Below are 16,431 nucleotides of genomic sequence, written 5' to 3'. Positions count from 1 at the left end.
TGCTTGCGCAAGACACAACACTGACGGCGGAAGGGGCGGGAACAAGAAGAGCTCTTAAGTTTTAAGAGCTTCCGGTGGGTGAGTTTGGAAGGGCCACGTCAAAACTAAGGATGTCGCGTCATGAGGAAAGACGGGATTGGTTGTGCAGGAGGAAGGAGGCGGGGATTGCATCGCGGCGGCGGATTGGCCAAGGACGGAGGGGAAGTAGGCGGGGACTTATCTGAAGAGTGGGCGGTGCTTAAGGTGTCCGACCCCGGCGGGTTTTAGCGAGGCGGGGCAAAGAAGGAGGCTTTGTATTGGTCAGTGGAGAGGGGGTGGAGTTTCCCTGCGGAGTGGGCGGTGCTTCCCGGACTCAGAACCACACGGGTCCTATCAGGGTAGGCGGGGGGGCGGGCGTTTGGCGTGACGCGTTCAAACCTGAGGCGCTGAGGTAAAGAGAGGACGTCTCGGTGTCCGCGCGGGCTCGTCTCAGTCTCCTGAGGGGAGCGGAGCCGGCAGCATGATCCGCGGGCGGAGGCTGCTGGGCGGGCTGCGGCCTCTGCTGGCGGCGGCGAGTCCTTCAGCGAGCCCGGCGGAGCCTCGCCGGCCGTTTCGTACAGGGGAGCCCCGACTTTACGACCCCGTCAAAGGTGCGCGGCAGGCGGGGTGGCTTCTTCTCTAGGCCGGGCCTACCTCGCAGGGTTGTCGTGAGGCGAATCTAGGGCTGGGGGGGGGGAGAGGAGGAGCCTCTCGAGGAAAAGTAAAAATCGAATAAAAGACGAGTGGGTTGGTATTGGTATTTTCATCCAATCCTTCCCACTTTATTGGAATGGTTGATTGGCTAAGAGCTCTTATGAAGTAAATGCTAATTTGATAGAATTTAAAGTGGGGGTTTTTATTGTTTGTAAAAAAATGGGACAATTTTTAATCCCCCTTACACGTGTGTCTCTTTTAATTAATTCACTGAATTGATTGACTGGCAAAAATCTACATACCTGTGCTCACATATAAAAAAAGTTTAAAATGATTTCATTCCAAGCACTTGGAAATATTTGTCAGCTTATTATAAACAACTTCGATTAATTGAATTATTTAACTGACTAAAATCTGTGCAGTGTGCATCTTAACAGAAGAGTTCCGAAGTGGGAGACTTTTAGATGATGCATGCATGTGTCAGTAGTGGTGTTCCTGATTCCTTTTTGCAAACAACCCCTCCCCTTAATAAATTACATTATTTTCTTTATGGTCCAGCTCTCACTTCCATACATCACTACTGGGAAAACCATGGCTTTAACTATACGGACCTTTGTTGGCAAGGTGATGTCTCTGCTTTTTAAGATGCTGTCTAGGTTTGCCATCACCTTTCTCCCAAGGAGCAGGCGTCTTTTAATTTCGTGACTGCTGTCACCATCTGCAGTGATCATGGAGCCCAAGAAAGTAAAATATCTCACTGCCTCCATTTCTTCCCCTTCTATTTGCCAGGAGGTGATGGGCCCAGTGGCCATGATCTTCGTTTTTTTGACGTTGAGCTTCAGACCATATTTTGCGCTCTCTTCTTTCACCCTCATTAAAAGGTTCTCTGGAGCAGGAACCGGCAAGCCACTCCAGTATCCCTGCCAAGAAAACTCCATGGACAAAGACAACAGGCATTTAAAATAATTACTAGTCTTCAAAAAAAATATAGCCTCATTAGCAGAGTATACTTTTACAATTAAGTCATTTTAACAAAGTTATGGTGACTGTTTCATTTTTAGAGCAAAACATAGCTCTAATTAATACCATAATGACTGAAACAAACAAACAGTTATCAGTCTTCATAAAGATGCCCTTTGTACGTCATGCGCCAGTAATTGTAGTCCTGGTTCATGCCTGGCATCTCAAGGTAAAAATTTCAGCAACGCAAACAGCAGTTTGAACCTAACTGTTGAACTGCTGATTGCGTTGCTGAAATTAGGAATGCCAGGACTATAACTTTTTGTGCATAAAGTGCAAAGGGCACCTGAAAGGCTTGCTGTTACGAAGACTGATAACTGTTTGGTTGTTTCAGTCAGTATGGTTTTAATTAGAGCTATGTTTTGTTCTATAAACAGAACAGCCATTGTAACTTTGCTTTTATTTTTAACAGGAAAAGCTGCTTTCTACAACTTGCATAAATTTTTGTGGAGAACATGGATGTTCTTTCTTTCTTCATAAATCTACATATCTTGGGGGAGGGGGGAGGGAATAAGTTATATGGAGCTTTGAAGCCACCGGGAAACATATTCAACCATTCTGCTCACAACCACACCATACAGTTAAAGCAGTAGCATGCCACTTTACGTTTCCGAGCACAATTCAAAGTGTTGGTGCTGATCTTTAAAACCCTAAACAGCCTCAGCCTAGTATACCTGAAGGAGCATCTCCACCCTCATTGTTCTGCCCTGACACTGAGATCCAGCGCCAAGGGCCTTCTGGCAGTTCCCTTGCTGCGAGAAGCCAAGTTACAGGCAACCAGGCAGAGAGCCTTCTCAGTAGTGGCGCCCGCCCTACCATCAGATGTCAAAGAAGTAAACAACTATCAGACTTTTAGAAGACATCCGAAGGCAGCCCTGTTTAGGAAAGTTTTTATGACTGCTGTTTTGATGTATTTTTAATCTTTTGTTGGAAGCTGCCTAGACTGACTGGGTACACCCAGCCAGATAGGTGCAGTATAAATAATAAATTGTTGTTGTTTAACAATCATTGCTTCCCGCAAAGAATCCTGAAAACTGCAGTTCATTGAGTGAGAGTGGTTAGGAGATTCCTCACTGAGTTGAAGCACCCTTCGCAAACTACAGTGCTGAGAATTCTTTGGACGAAGCTATTATTGTTAAAATAGTGCAAGAGTGCTTTAAATACACAGCATGAACGTGACATCTGTCTGTATTTGAGAATTGCCAAGCCTTTCAAACATACCTTTCTACCATAAGGGCTGAGATTAATGAAATTCTGGATTCTGCTTTCTCCAAACTTGATATATTGGACACGTTTGGTAGCAATAAGGTTGTGGCTTTATTTCTCAACTGAGTCTGCTAAGCACCAACAGCATGGTATTATTTCCGGCTTCTTTCAGATTTGGAGAAGGGAGTCATCGATGCCTACAAGAAAATGAAAGACTTCCTTCCCGGCAGTAACTGGCACCCCGGGCATGTTACAGAAGGTTTACCTCCTGACCACGCTGATGTGGTCATTGTTGGGGGTGGAGTAATAGGCTGGTCTATTGCCTTCTGGCTGAAGATGAAAGAACCACAGAGAAATGCGTATCGAGTAGTGGTGGTGGAGAAAGACATGAAGGTCATTTACCATCTGAGATCAATAATGGGGGTATTGGGGAACGGTTTCAAACATCAAGTTTGTTAAGTGTTGGGCTTGCCATTAATGTGCATCCAAAAGACACGCATGGCAGCAAACCCAGAAGTGACAGGACAATGTCATGAATAGGGAGGAACTGGTGTGGAAGGGGGCAAGAGGGCGCTTATATCCCCTCCACCAATGCAGGGGCCAGGGACAGAACACCCACACAAAATGGTCATTGACGGTATTCAGGTCCCTTCTAGAAAGATGAACTGCATTAAAGTGCATTTCTGAAGGTGTGCTGTAGTACTTAGTGTCAGATTTGGCCCATGGAGACCTGCTTCAAATCTCTGCTCAGCCATCAAGCTATCTAGGTGACTGAAAGCCAACCACACATTCTCAGCTTCACCTGCCTCACAGCTTTAGTTGTAAATATTAAACAGAAGGGCAGGGAGAGAGAACTCTGCATTCTGCCCTGTACTTCTTGGAGCCAGGGCAGGATAAATAAGTAATCGGGGTGGCCGTTCATTATGTTAAATGTAGAAATAGTAGGTGACCTTTTGAATTGCTGATTGATAATACTGCAACAGCAATAATGGGCATTCACCATTTTGTCCTGCCAGGGAATCTCTTCCACAATTGCCTTTTATTTTCTTGCTGCTCTTTATATTACTGAAATGTTCCTCGGAGAGGGGATTTGACTATGGAGCTAAGTGACAGCATGATTTTCTGTTTTGCTTCTTTGCAGTATTCCAAAGCATCTACAGTACTCTCTGTAGGGGGAATACGGCAGCAGTATTCGATTCCAGAAAATATCAAGATGAGCCAGTTTTCGGCACACTTCCTGCGCACCATCAACGTATGTCATGATGTCTGGGTGTTTGTGGGAGTGTTGGTGTGGAGGATTCTCACACTTGCTTCTGTCAGCGGTCTGCCTTGCATCCTCTAGAAAAGGCAAATGGGCCATCGGTCCATCTTGAAGGAGACAAGATATGGGGATGTGCAACTACTTCGATATATACAGTACAGTGGTGGAGTGTTTGAATGCACTGAATAACCATGGTGCAGTTTGCTCCACTGCCCTTGTCCTAATAACTCAGTCACCCTAGCATCCACATACAGATCTGAATCTATCAATTGGCATCCCAGTAGCAAGTTATTCAAACAGAAAACACTGGTGTTTCTTCCTGATTTTGTCTCAATTCCATTAAGAGTGCTATTGGGTAACCATATACTATACACTTTCTAGATCAGAAGTTAAAGTTGTACATTTCTGCTTATATGCTGTTGGGAATTTTGGACATGTGTCATTCTTGAAGCTTCTTCGGTTTAATTTATCGCCCCGTATACATGCATGGATTGTTTCTTTTGTCTATTATTTTTCTCCTAAATCCTCCGGCCATTGTTACATCATGTGTGCTTGAGAGATGCTAAGAGTTGGCATATCATAATGGTCAAGTCTGAAGTCCTAAGCACACTTATTAGAGAATGTCCCACTTTTAGTAAACGTGCTTGGAATTGCACTTTTAAGAATGAAGCATAAACCAGTTCAGATATTTTCTTTGCCATGATCAAGTAGTCCTAGATAAGCCATTATCCCCCTCCCCCATAGCTTCTCATCTAGAATATGCGGATAAAAATAATGCACTGTTGTGTAAGGACTACATGCAGGGGTCAGCAAACTTTTTCAGCAGGGGGCTGGTCCACTGTCCCTCAGACCTTGTGGGGGGCCAGACTATATTTTTTTGGGGGGAATGAACGAATTCCTATGTCCCACAAATAACCCAGAGATGCATTTTAAATAACAGCACACATTCTACTCATGTAAAAACATGCTGATTCCCGGACCGTCCACGGGCCAGATTTAGAAGGTGATTGGGCTGGATCCGGCCCCCGAGCCTTAGTTTGCCTACCCATGGACTACAGTGATCATAAAGCTTTTTAAACTCTCAAGAAAAGAGCTATAGCAGTGATATGTATTCCTGTAAGTTTCCCACTCCATCCCATCCTGAAGACAGCAATCATTGAAATTGTAAACAGATTATCTTTTTGTTCCAGCAATACCTTGGTGTTGTCACTCAGCCACCCATAGATATTCAGTTTAACCCATCGGGCTATCTCTTCCTGGCTTCAGAGGATGGAGCTGCTCTGCTGGAGGAGAATGTTGGAATTCAAAGGTATGGGGTTCTGAGGATCCTTTGGGTAAAAGTTGCTTAGAGAGAAGAAACAGTGATAGGCATGTATGTATGAATGAGGTCTTTGAAAATGTTACGTTCTTTTAAAGCCATAGTGGTTTTCTGCCCCCAGCATTGAGATCACCTCTGGTAATTTTACCTATTTGCTCACACAGATTATTTCAAAATTACTTTTTTTGGAAAGTAGACTTTTTGACTTTAAAAATAATAACATAAATTGCCCCTTCCTCCCTTTATTAGAGCATCTTTTAAATTGACAAAATGGATTTTCCTCCATCTTGTGCATTCTGATGAGCTTTCTTTAATGGTTTGTTTGTTTGTTTGCTTGCTTTTTTCAGGGGGGAAGGAGCAGAGATCTCACTACTATCACCGGCACAACTGAAAAAGAAGTATCCGTGGTTGAATACAGATGGAGTAGCTTTGGCTTCCATTGGTACTAGACTGCTGAATCTCCATCTTTCCTAAAGATTAATAGCACTGCTGTCTCAAGTAAACAGTTTAAAATAAAAATGCTCTGTTCTTCTTTTTTGTATGCTTAACTTACAGGGACTCTAGAATGAGCAAGCCCCCATTTCTCCTATTTTCTGCTGACAGCTTCCTTATGAGTAGCTAGTCCAGTACTGGGCCTTCAACCCCTGCCCCATCAGCTGCATTCTCACTCAGATCCATAGTCAGAAATGTTGGAGAGCCATATGTCAGGGCAAAATGGCACAACCCATGAATATTAGCACAATTATCTCATTTATTAAATAGTTTAAAAGAAAAAAAATACATTTCAATAAAATGTGCTCATGTGCTTTTATCCACACATCTATCCAATGGCTGCAAAGGCAGTAAAAACACTGAAAGCTGACAGCAGATTTTCTGCTTATTGAGAATTTTGATAGATTTCTGCCTACACATTTTCTTACTTGGTATTCTGAAGTGTTTCTTAAATGAGAGTCTCACTGTTATTCCTGCTGGTACCAGGGCCCCATCCCCTTCTCATGTTATTGCCTGGTTTCCTAATATCTGGTCATATTTTCTGGGTTCTATCACATTTCTTTTAGTGGCCAACAGACAGAGCTGCAGATAAGAGCAAACCTGGACCAAATTGCCTCTCCTAACACTGCTAACTGTTTGGCAAAGTACAATGGAGGTTACTTGTTACAGTCAAACCTTGGTTCTCAAACAGCTCTGTTTTCAAACACTGAAAACCCGGAAGTAAATGCTCTGGTTTTCAAACGTTCCTCAGAACTCAAATGTCCGATGGGCTTTTGCAACCAATTGGAAGCTGCACCTCAGCTGTTGAACGTTTCCGAAGTCAAATTATCTTCTGGAACGGATTATGTTCAAAAACCGAGGTTTAACTGTATAAGAAATCTTGCAGGGGATGGGGATTCTGTTTTGTTCTGGGCTTTTTTATGGAGTTTGCCTGTTGGGAAAGATCAGTTGTTCTTAGCCAATAAAGGGTGCTCTTCAGAAAATGTTCAGAGTAAGTATGACTGCAGAATAATTGTCATGGCATTGTAATTCTAAACTAGATTGCCTTTCTTGCGTTCTCTGTTTTGTCTTCTTAAGGCTTGGAAAATGAGGGGTGGTTTGATCCCTGGACTCTTCTCAATGCTTTCCGGAACAAAGCAATATCATTGGGCGTCTACCAGAGCTGCGGTGAAGTGAAATGTGAGTCTGTCACCCCCACTTGGTATTGCAAGCACACACCATCATTACCACTGAATTGTGTTGGGCAGCTCAGCCTCCTGGCACCAGGGGGCAGAAACCCTATTCAGTACAGTCTTACCTTGGTTCTCGAACAGAATCCGAAACCATTAAAAAACCAAGGCGCAGCTTCCAGTTTGGCTGCAGGAGCAGTGGAATGCCCTCCAATTGTATTGTTTAAGCACCAGGCAGAAACATTATTATTTACCTAGATAGTTCTGTAAATGTTAATGATTTAAACTGAGCAAGTCTATTTTAAAATTAAAGTTTTACTGTTTTGTATATTTGTTTTATGTTGTATACCTGGTGTGGGGAGTCTTTGGCTCTTCAAATATTGCTGAACTACAACTCCCATTATCCCTAGCCATTGACCATGCTTGCTGCAGTTGATGGGATCTGCAGTCTAGTAACATCTTGTTGTATTATTTTACTGTTGTTAGCCACTCTGAGCCCGGCTTCGGCTGGAGAGGGCGGGATATAAATAAAATTTATTATTATTATCTGGAGGACCAATGTTTACACACAGTTGCCGTATACTATCCTGAAATCTGATCTAATGAAAGGGGGCTACAAAAAATGCTTCAAATATTTTGTCCAAGGGATTGGAAGCCCTCATTTTTCCATGTCTTAGATTTCAAAGTTGAGCCAAAGCAAAGTTGCTTCTGTATGTTCTTTTTCATCCTCTGCAGCTTTCGACTTGTATACAGAAGAACTGAGGACACATGATGGGGATCGTATTAATTTCTCCCGTATCAAGGGTGTTAATGTAAGTCATTATTTGAACTACTTCAATTAAAAGTAGGGGCAAGATGTGCTGAGTAGAAGGTTCCAAGGAGAAGCTCACAGAAGGCCCTCATTTTTTTAAAAAAGTATAATTTTTATTAAAGGTTTTATTGGGTTACAAAAATACGTTCATTGTCTCTATGAGGTTCTTCTGTAGTTTTGCAGAGCTAACGAGAGCTTACAAAACTAAAAAGAACTGTAGTACAGTATGATCTGCCCTTGAACTTTTGACAGAACAGATAAAGTAGGCAGGCTTGTGGCCACTGACTTCTTAGATGACAATATTACATATTAACAATTGTTCAATGGCCAGTATTATACTGGGCAGGAGAAGGGCTGGAAAGGGGGCTTTGATATCATTTCAGGCTTCTTTGTGTATCCCATGCTGCAGCACTACCTGCTTCCCTGGCTCTGTTACAGGGCTAAGGAACCCGTGGCTTGCCAGATCTTGGTTGCTGGTGGTTGCAGGTGATGGGAATTCTAGTCCAGCAAAATCTGAAGGCCCACAGCTTCCCCAGCCCTGCTCCACTAGCCTAAAGGAAAAGCCAATCCAAGATATAGGTATTTGTTCAATAATCTGCATTTCCCCCCCCCCCCAAAAAAAGCTTGGCAACTGCTCTTCTCTCCCTAAGTGAAGTGGCTCCAGTGTTAGCTCAGTTTAAGACCGCCATGCAAATGTACTGAAGGTATACATGGATGCCAACAATTTCTGCCATTGTTCTCTGGGGTTTCTGGCATGTCCCTTGGGGTGTACTTTGCCAGGCTTGTGTGTGACATGAAAAGGAGGTGGAATGCACAATAGCAACTAGACAGGAAATCCCAACTTTTTTCGTAATGGAACAAGAAGTAAATCAGAAAGCCCTCCATCACTTCCACCTTACAGCAAATGCTTGGTCACAGATCCTGTGACATCTCCCCGGCTTTTTTTCCTTTTTGCTTGTGTGTTCCCCATTATCATCTGGAAAACCAGTGTCAGATAGGGTATTTGCTTGCCTAATGAAACAGTTACCAGGTCCTCCCTACTGTGTTATCCTCTAGGTCCAGATGCCCGACAGTATAGAATCCACCAAAATAGAATGTGGCTTTGTGGTGAATGCAGCAGGAGCTTGGTCAAGCAGTGTGGCAGAGATGGCTGGCATTGGAACTGGGCCGCCACACTCAATGCTGGGCATCAGGCTTCCTGTGGAACCCAAGAAAAGGTATGGCTAAACCTAGTATTTATGCTGCTTTGGAGTTCATATCTTAAATACCTATTAAATGGTAACCATATATTGTGATAGGGACGCGGGTGGCACTGTGGGTTAAACCACAGAGCCTAGGATTTGCTGATCAGAAGGTTGGCGGTTTGAATCCCTGCGACGGGGTGAGCTCCCATTGCTCGGTCCCTGCTCCTGCCAACCTAGCAGTTGGAAAGCACCTCAAAGTGTAAGTAGATAAATAGGTACCGCTCTGGCGGGGAAGGTAAACAGTGTTTCTGTGCACTGCTCTGGTTTCGTCAGAAGCGGCTTAGTCAGGTACGCCAGCTTCCTTGGCCAATAAAGCGAGATGAGCACCGCAACCCCAGAGTCGGTCACGACTGGACCCAATGGTCAGGGGTCCCTTTACCTTTTTATATATTGTGATTCTCAGATTTGTGAGGGCTGCCAGCATGATTCACTTTGAAGTTAGTGCCAGAGTTTTTGTACTGTTCCTCTGTTGCCACACGTGATAGACTTACACTTCTTATTTTTCTAAATCTGTGGCTCTGCAGATCAGTTGTAGTCCAGCAACATCTGGTGGGGCCACAGCTTCCCTGCCCCGATCCAAATGGTTAGACAGCTACTGCTCCTTCTTCTTTAAACTTTGCTAGTAAAACATAGATTACTGGAATTGGTAACTTTTTCCTAGCACATCTGCCTTATTTCATATTTCACCCTTAAATCTCTCTCTCTCTGTGTGTGTGTGTGTGTGAGAGAGAGAGAGAGAGAGAGATAAGAGCACATGCCTTGTATACCAGATATTCCTGGTTCAGTCCCAGGCTTTTCCAGTTGAAAGGATCTTTGCTTGCAGAGCTGGAAAAGAGACCTTTGCCTGAGATTTGCTCCTAATTGAACTAAACTGTGCCAGGCCAGAAAGATCAATGGCTTTGTTTCTAAGGCAGCTTTAGCAATCATCATGTTGAGGCTCTTTGTGTGCCTCTTCCACAAGAGGTCCAGAGGGTTATAATATGAAGAACAGGTCTTTGCTGATATTCCTTTCTATTTGTGGAATGCTCTCCCCAAGGAGAGACGCCAGGCAAAAAATATTCCTCTTCTCCCAGGCCATTGGCTAATTAAACAATCTACGGGCTTTTAAACTTGGGGTTTTGTTTGTTTGTTATGGTATGCATTTTTGTGTTTTCATATTGTAAACCATCCTGTGATCCTTGGATGGAGGGTGGTATAGAAATTTAATAAATAATAAGAAGAAATGAAATGAAAGATAGCTCTTACCTTGCCTGTTGTAATTTCAAGGTCTAAGCTCATGTGTCATGCCCTGTGGCTACTCTTTATCCCTCTTAGGTTGCATGGAGATCTAGTATTTTGGTCTTGATTAAATGCTGGAGCTATTTTCTCTTTGTCCTTGTGCTGCTAGGTATGTCTATGTCTGGCACTGCCCTGATGGACCTGGCTTGGAGTGTCCTCTGCTAATCGACACCACAGGAGCTTACTTCCGGAGGGAAGGCATAGGTGGCAACTACCTTGGAGGCTTAAGCCCTACGGAAGTGAGTTTACCACGATTTTATTGGGAGCTGACTCTTAGGAAGCCACAGCAGGGATGCCAGCCCACCAGAGAGGAAGAGCTCTGGGTGTTTTTGATGTTGCACATGTTAACTCGCATGTAAGGAAATGTTCCTGTAAGAACCCTGCAAGGGGAAATGATTTCTTAAGGGAAAGTTCCGTTGTGCTAGCACACAAGCCTCTTGCAGTAGTGGAACGGGACCGTTGGGATACCGACCGTATTATTTTATCATTTGATGAGCATCTAAAATTTGATGAAGTCTTTATCACTCTTTTTCTCTAAAGAGCTCTGGATGACTTGACACATGTGGTCACTTCTCTCCCCCACCATTCTGATGAAGGCTAGGCTTTGAATTAGTGGAGTATTAATAATAATAATAATAATAATAATAATAATATATTTATTTATTCATTCATTCATTCATTCATTTATACCCTGCCCATCTGGCTGGGTTTCCCCAGCTGCTCTGGGCTGCTTCCAGCAGAGTATTAAAATACAATGATTCATCAAATATTAAAAGCTTCCCTAAATAGGGTTGCCTGCAGATGTCTTCTAGAAGTCCCATAGTTGTTTATTGCTTTGACATCTGATGAGAGGGTGTTCCACAGGGCAGGTGCCACTACCGAGAAGGCCCTCTGCCTGGTTCCCTGTAACTTCACTTCTCGCAGTGAGGGAACCGCCAGAAGGCCCTCGGCGCTGGATCTCAGTGACTAGGCAGAACGATGGGTAAGACAACTGAGTAAGCATCGTGGTTCAACAGGGATTTGAATCCAGATCTGTATTGGTCAAAGCCCAATGCTATTCGCTGCTCCATACTGACAGCTGAAGTCTACCCAAAGCCTACCTGAGCATGCTGTAGTTTGGGACTTGGCTATTGCCTTTGAGTTGCTCTCTATCTGCCCTGTGGCTGCACTTTTCTAAGGGAGGTTCAAAATACAAACAAGGTTTTCAGCTGCCATGATTGTAATTTTCTGGTGCCCAGAATTCAGCTTCTTGTGCTTTCTTCTTAGGAGGAAGAGCCAGATATCCAGGACCTGGAAGTAGATCATGAGTTCTTCCAGGATAAAGTCTGGCCCAAGCTGGCTCACCGGGTGCCAAACTTTCAATCCTTGAAGGTAATGATTGACTTTCTCAAGGAGGTGGTTAAGGAGTTAACTCCTTAAACTTTATTTTGGGGCCTGGTGCAGATATATTGCCCACTTATGGTTAATCAGTCAGGAGCACCTTGCAGGTTTCACGTCCTCATATCTGTGTTGCCCTTCTATTTATTTCTGTTTTGAGCTAACTATGATCAGCATTTCATCTACCTCATTTGTCTTCAGGCCCCTCGTTGTCTTTGATTTTGACAGTCCAGTGGTACCTTGGAAGTTGAACGGAATCCGTTCCGGAAGTCCGTTCGACTTCCAAAACGTTCGGAAACCAAGGTGCTGCTTCTGATTGGCTGCAGGAAGCTCCTGCAGCCAATCAGAAGTTGCATTGGACATTCAGGTTCCAAAGAACATTCACAAACCGGAACACTCACTTACGGGTTTGCGACATTTGGGAGCCAAAACGTTTGACTCACAAGACGTTTGGCATCCAAAGTACGACTGTTTAAGTTTTGAATTTGGACTGGGTATGTTTGCTTTGGTGAATTTTGTGATGAGGTCAGAATGGACTAGTGGTCCTCTGCTGGTATAATCATTCTCTGCAAGCAATACAACTGTTTCAACTTATTCCTTCTTGTTCCTGTAGGGTGAGTTGATAGTTGTACATTAGCCACAGTGAGTTTGCAATCTGGCTACCAAGACTTGTCTTCTAGGTGTTTCGCAGCCATTGACACTACAGTGGTACCCCGCAAGACGAACGCCTCGCGAGACAAAAAACTCGCAAAACGAAAGGTTTTTTTCGTTTTCGAGTTGCCTCGCAAGACGAATTTCCCTATGGGCTTGCTTCGCAAAACGAAGCTTGCCCCGGGGACAGCGGGTCTTCTCTTTTGAAGCAAGGGGCGGCGGGGAGAAGCGATCTTCTCCCCGCAGCCCCAGGTCCGGGGGCAGCGGGAAGCTCTTCGCGCTGCCCCCGGACCTCTTTTGAAGCAAGGCGCTGCGGGGAGATCGCTTCTCCCGGTGCTCCGAAGCCGGGCGGGGGGCAGGGGACACCTTCTGAAGGCTGGCGGGGGGGGGGGCAAAAGTCTTTGTCCCCCCTGCCTGCCTTCCCAGGGGCTTTTAAATCACCCCGGACTGCGGAGAAGTCCTCCACTGTCCCGGGCCATTTTAAAATGCCGCCCGCCAGCATTTTAAGATCGCCCGGACAGCGGAGAAGTCCTCCGCTGTCCCGGGGTTTTTTAAAATGCTGGGGGTGGGAAGAAAAGCGAAAAGCCCTTGTTCCCCCCCCCCAGCCTTCAGAAGAGGTCCGGGGACAGACTGTCCCCGGGCCTGGTCTGAAGGCGGTTTCCCTAGGAACGCATTAATTGATTTTCAATGCATTCCTATGGAAAACCGTGCATCGCAAGACGAAAAAACCGCAAGACGAAGAGACTTGCGGAACGAATTAATTTCGTCTTGCGAGGCACCACTGTATTTCACTTCACATATTAAACTAAACCACAGGGATGGGAAACATTTAGTCCTCCAGATGTTGCTAAATTTCAACTCACATCATCCCTGACTGTTGGCCATAATGCTGTTTGATGTGAACTAGAGTCCAGTAATTTCTGGAGAGTCGCAGTTTCCCCACTCCTGGGCTCATGTGTTCTTTCTCTCTCCTCCCAGCTGCAAGAGAGGAGGTGGGGAACTGAGGAACTCAAGGCTCACAGCTGCTTTTTTCATGTTTTGCACATCTTGCAAACCACTCTAATAATAAAATAATTTGGTTTTTAACCTTCTGGATTACCCAGGATGATTGTAGGCCACCCATCCATTACATATTTAAAGTAAAAGTCACATTCTTAGGATGTCAAACTCGGCAATTCTTGCAGGTTAGCACCAAATCACAAACATCTTAGACCTTTCATCTCTATCTTGCTTTTCCCTCTTGAGTTCTAGACATAGCCTTTTATCCCTCTTGTTCAGCTAGGAATAACTGGCTAGGATTCAATATCTAAGTAGTATACTTAGTGGGTATACTTACTGGTGGGTTTAAGAGTGCAGCCTTGTCTGTTTCTGTAGGTCTGTCCCTGAGATCCTCTGTTAGTCCTGCCGTTGACAGTTTAGGGACTGTATCTTGTGACTGAAAGAGCTTTATCTTTATCTCATGACAGGTGAAGAGTTCTTGGGCTGGTTACTATGACTACAACATCTTTGACCAGAGTCCTGTGATTGGTGTGCACCCACTGGTGGAAAACCTCTATTTTGCCACAGGCTTCAGTGGACACGGACTTCAGCAGTCACCAGCTGTGGGCCAAGCCCTAGCTGAGCTCATAATTGATGGGAAATTCAAGGTCATTGACCTAAGCATATTCTCCTTCAACAGGTTCTTCAAAGGGAACAAAGCTGTAGAAAGGAATATCATTTAAGTGCTTTAGAGAGCTGGGTATCTTGATGGCAAGTCCAGCTTTCTGTTCTTCCCTACTTTCCCAGATTAATGACGACATGCCCATGCAGCACTTCGTGAAGACTGTTCAGATTCCCATACTTTTCCTACAAGTGTTGCACTGCACAGCTCCACATCATTTGAGTGGGCCTCAGACAGGATAAACTCCTTGTGTAGGATTGCTGCTTCTCCATTTTCACCCATGTAACAATTGAAAATTCAAGTAATAATAATAATAATTTTATTATTTATACCCCACCCATCTGGCTGGGTTTCCCCAGCCACTCTGGGCGGCTCCCAACAGAGGACTAAAAACAGAATAGAACGTCAAACATTAAAACTTCCCAAAACAGGAAGTCCAATACAGCTATAGATCAAGACACTCTAAATCAGGGTGATCCAACTTTTCATACCACGTTGGTCGCAAGAGCCAAGTGGGTGTCTCCATCGTGCCAATTACAGGTTAAGAGCATGAGTCCTTCTGAATGGGGTCCCTCAAGTCTGCTGCTGTTTGTGCAGCTATTCAGGTGGCTCTAGGAAGCCTAAAAGCAGTGTGTTGAAGGACTAGCCTTCTGCATCCCCAACTCTGCTTTTTTGCTGGCATCTGGTATGTAGAGGTAAACCACCTCTGAATGTGGAGTTTGTGCTTTTATGTTCTGCCTGCCATTAAAAGGCTTGTGATCAATTTTGTTTTAAAAAAAACACCCCAATTTGGGGTTTCTAATAGCCCACTGAGCAAGAGATTGTCATTACAGTGGTGCCTCGCAAGACGAAATTAATCCGTTCCGCGAGTCTCTTCGTCTAGCGGTTTTTTCGTCTTGCGAAGCAACCCTATTAGCGGATTAGCGCTATTAGCGGTTTAGCGGCTATTAAAGGCTTAGCGGCTATTAAAGGCTTAGCGGATTAGTGGCTAAAAGGCTATTAGCGGCTTAGAAAAAGGGGGGGAGCAGGAAAAAATCGGAACACTCGCAAGACGTTTTCGTCTTGCAAAGCAAGCCCATAGGGAAAATCGTCTTGCGAAGCAGCTCAAAAACGGAAAACCCTTTCGTCTAGTGGGTTTTCCGTCTTGCGAGGCATTCGTTTTGCGGGGCACCACTGTATGTATGGGGACATGGAGAAGATGCAACAGCACTTTTTTTTTTTACAGCCTTTCAGTTTAAACTACCTCACATGGTGGTTGTGGGGATTAAGTGAGGAAGGGGAGAACCATGCACACCAACCTGAATTCTTTGGAGGGAAAAGTGGGATATAAATGCAGTAAGTGAATGAATAAAATAATAACTCCTAATGGTCATGGCTTGAGCAATTAAGCTTTGTATAATAATTGATGTTTTTATTCCCTTGCATGGGGAAGGTGCCCTACCTTTCCACCAGGCTGCTGATTAACACAAGTCAGGAACAGTCCTGGATTTATGTAATGTGGTACAAAGAAGTTGAATTTAGGTTCATTGGGTCCTTGATTCAGAAAGAAAATTTCCAACACTTCCAACCTCATTGTAATTAAGCACTGAATCTTTGTAAGTTAGAAAATGTCTCGGGAGCTGTGCTACTCAAAAAGGAGACGTCCAGTTTGGTCTTGCTCTTCTGCTATTGTACTTGCCATGGATCTCCCTGGCTTTTTGCTACATCTAACTTTCTGATGCTGTTTCTTGATTCGTGGAAGAGACAATCGCTTGTTGAACTGACAGCTGGTTATTTTGGATAACCTTAGAACTGAGGTCATCGGAACTATGTTTCGAAGTGGAAGAAATGAACTATTTTCACCCTTATCCCAGAAATCAGGCTGACTTTTTACTGTTTCTATATACCATTAAAAAAAACAACTGCAGCAGCATTATTGGGGGTTAAAAGAAGAGCTTTCTTTTTTTACAGTTGGAGGTAGAAAAGGAAAGGAGGTCTGTAAAGTTATTTCAAAGAGTGGAAGGCAGTTTAAAAGGGAGAACCAATTTCTGTTGAATGCATTCCTTCCACTCCTGCTTTTTCATTTCGATTCATTTTTCTGGCAAGTACTGACAGTGAGGCAAAAGACATATGGGGGTGTACTATGGGAAGCAGCCTCTCTCAAACCAGTTCCAACTCTGAAGAACTGTACCTTCAGCCTAATCGGTGCTTGCTAATTTTGGTTGAGAAGGGAAGATTTCATAAAAAGCATAATGGCACCAAGAGTTTAATGAGGGAAGGAAAAGTTCCTCAG

General features: G+C 44.2%; 1 protein-coding gene across 1 annotated transcript; it reads left to right on the top strand.

Annotated features, from left to right (window-relative positions):
* The first annotated feature begins 413 nt into the window (after positions 1-413).
* FOXRED1 (FAD dependent oxidoreductase domain containing 1) lies at positions 414-14,925 on the top strand. The gene is made up of 11 exons (XM_082200499.1): positions 414-629; positions 3,071-3,291; positions 4,040-4,150; positions 5,350-5,468; positions 5,825-5,919; positions 7,047-7,148; positions 7,874-7,950; positions 9,006-9,166; positions 10,581-10,710; positions 11,738-11,842; positions 13,966-14,925. The coding sequence occupies exons 1-11, from the start codon at positions 500-502 to the stop codon at positions 14,218-14,220; spliced, it is 1,506 nt and encodes a 501-aa protein (XP_082056625.1). The 5' UTR covers positions 414-499; the 3' UTR covers positions 14,221-14,925.
* The last annotated feature ends 1,506 nt before the right edge of the window (positions 14,926-16,431 follow it).

Source organism: Podarcis vaucheri (genome assembly GCF_965113315.1).
Source record: "Podarcis vaucheri genome assembly, chromosome: 15".
NCBI classification, from domain to species: Eukaryota; Metazoa; Chordata; class Lepidosauria; order Squamata; family Lacertidae; genus Podarcis; species Podarcis vaucheri.
Note: the sequence above shows the minus strand (reverse complement) of the source record. Positions and strands in the feature narration are given on the sequence as shown.

Excerpts from the sequence above, each read along its gene's own strand:
- FOXRED1 (XM_082200499.1), top strand. The coding sequence starts at position 500 with ATGATCCGCGGGCGGAGGCTGCTGGGCGGGCTGCGGCCTCTGCTGGCG. Across the intron at positions 5,469-5,824 it reads GAGAATGTTGGAATTCAAAG|GGGGGAAGGAGCAGAGATCT; the intron begins GTATGGGGTTCT and ends TGCTTTTTTCAG. Across the intron at positions 7,951-9,005 it reads CCCGTATCAAGGGTGTTAAT|GTCCAGATGCCCGACAGTAT; the intron begins GTAAGTCATTAT and ends GTTATCCTCTAG.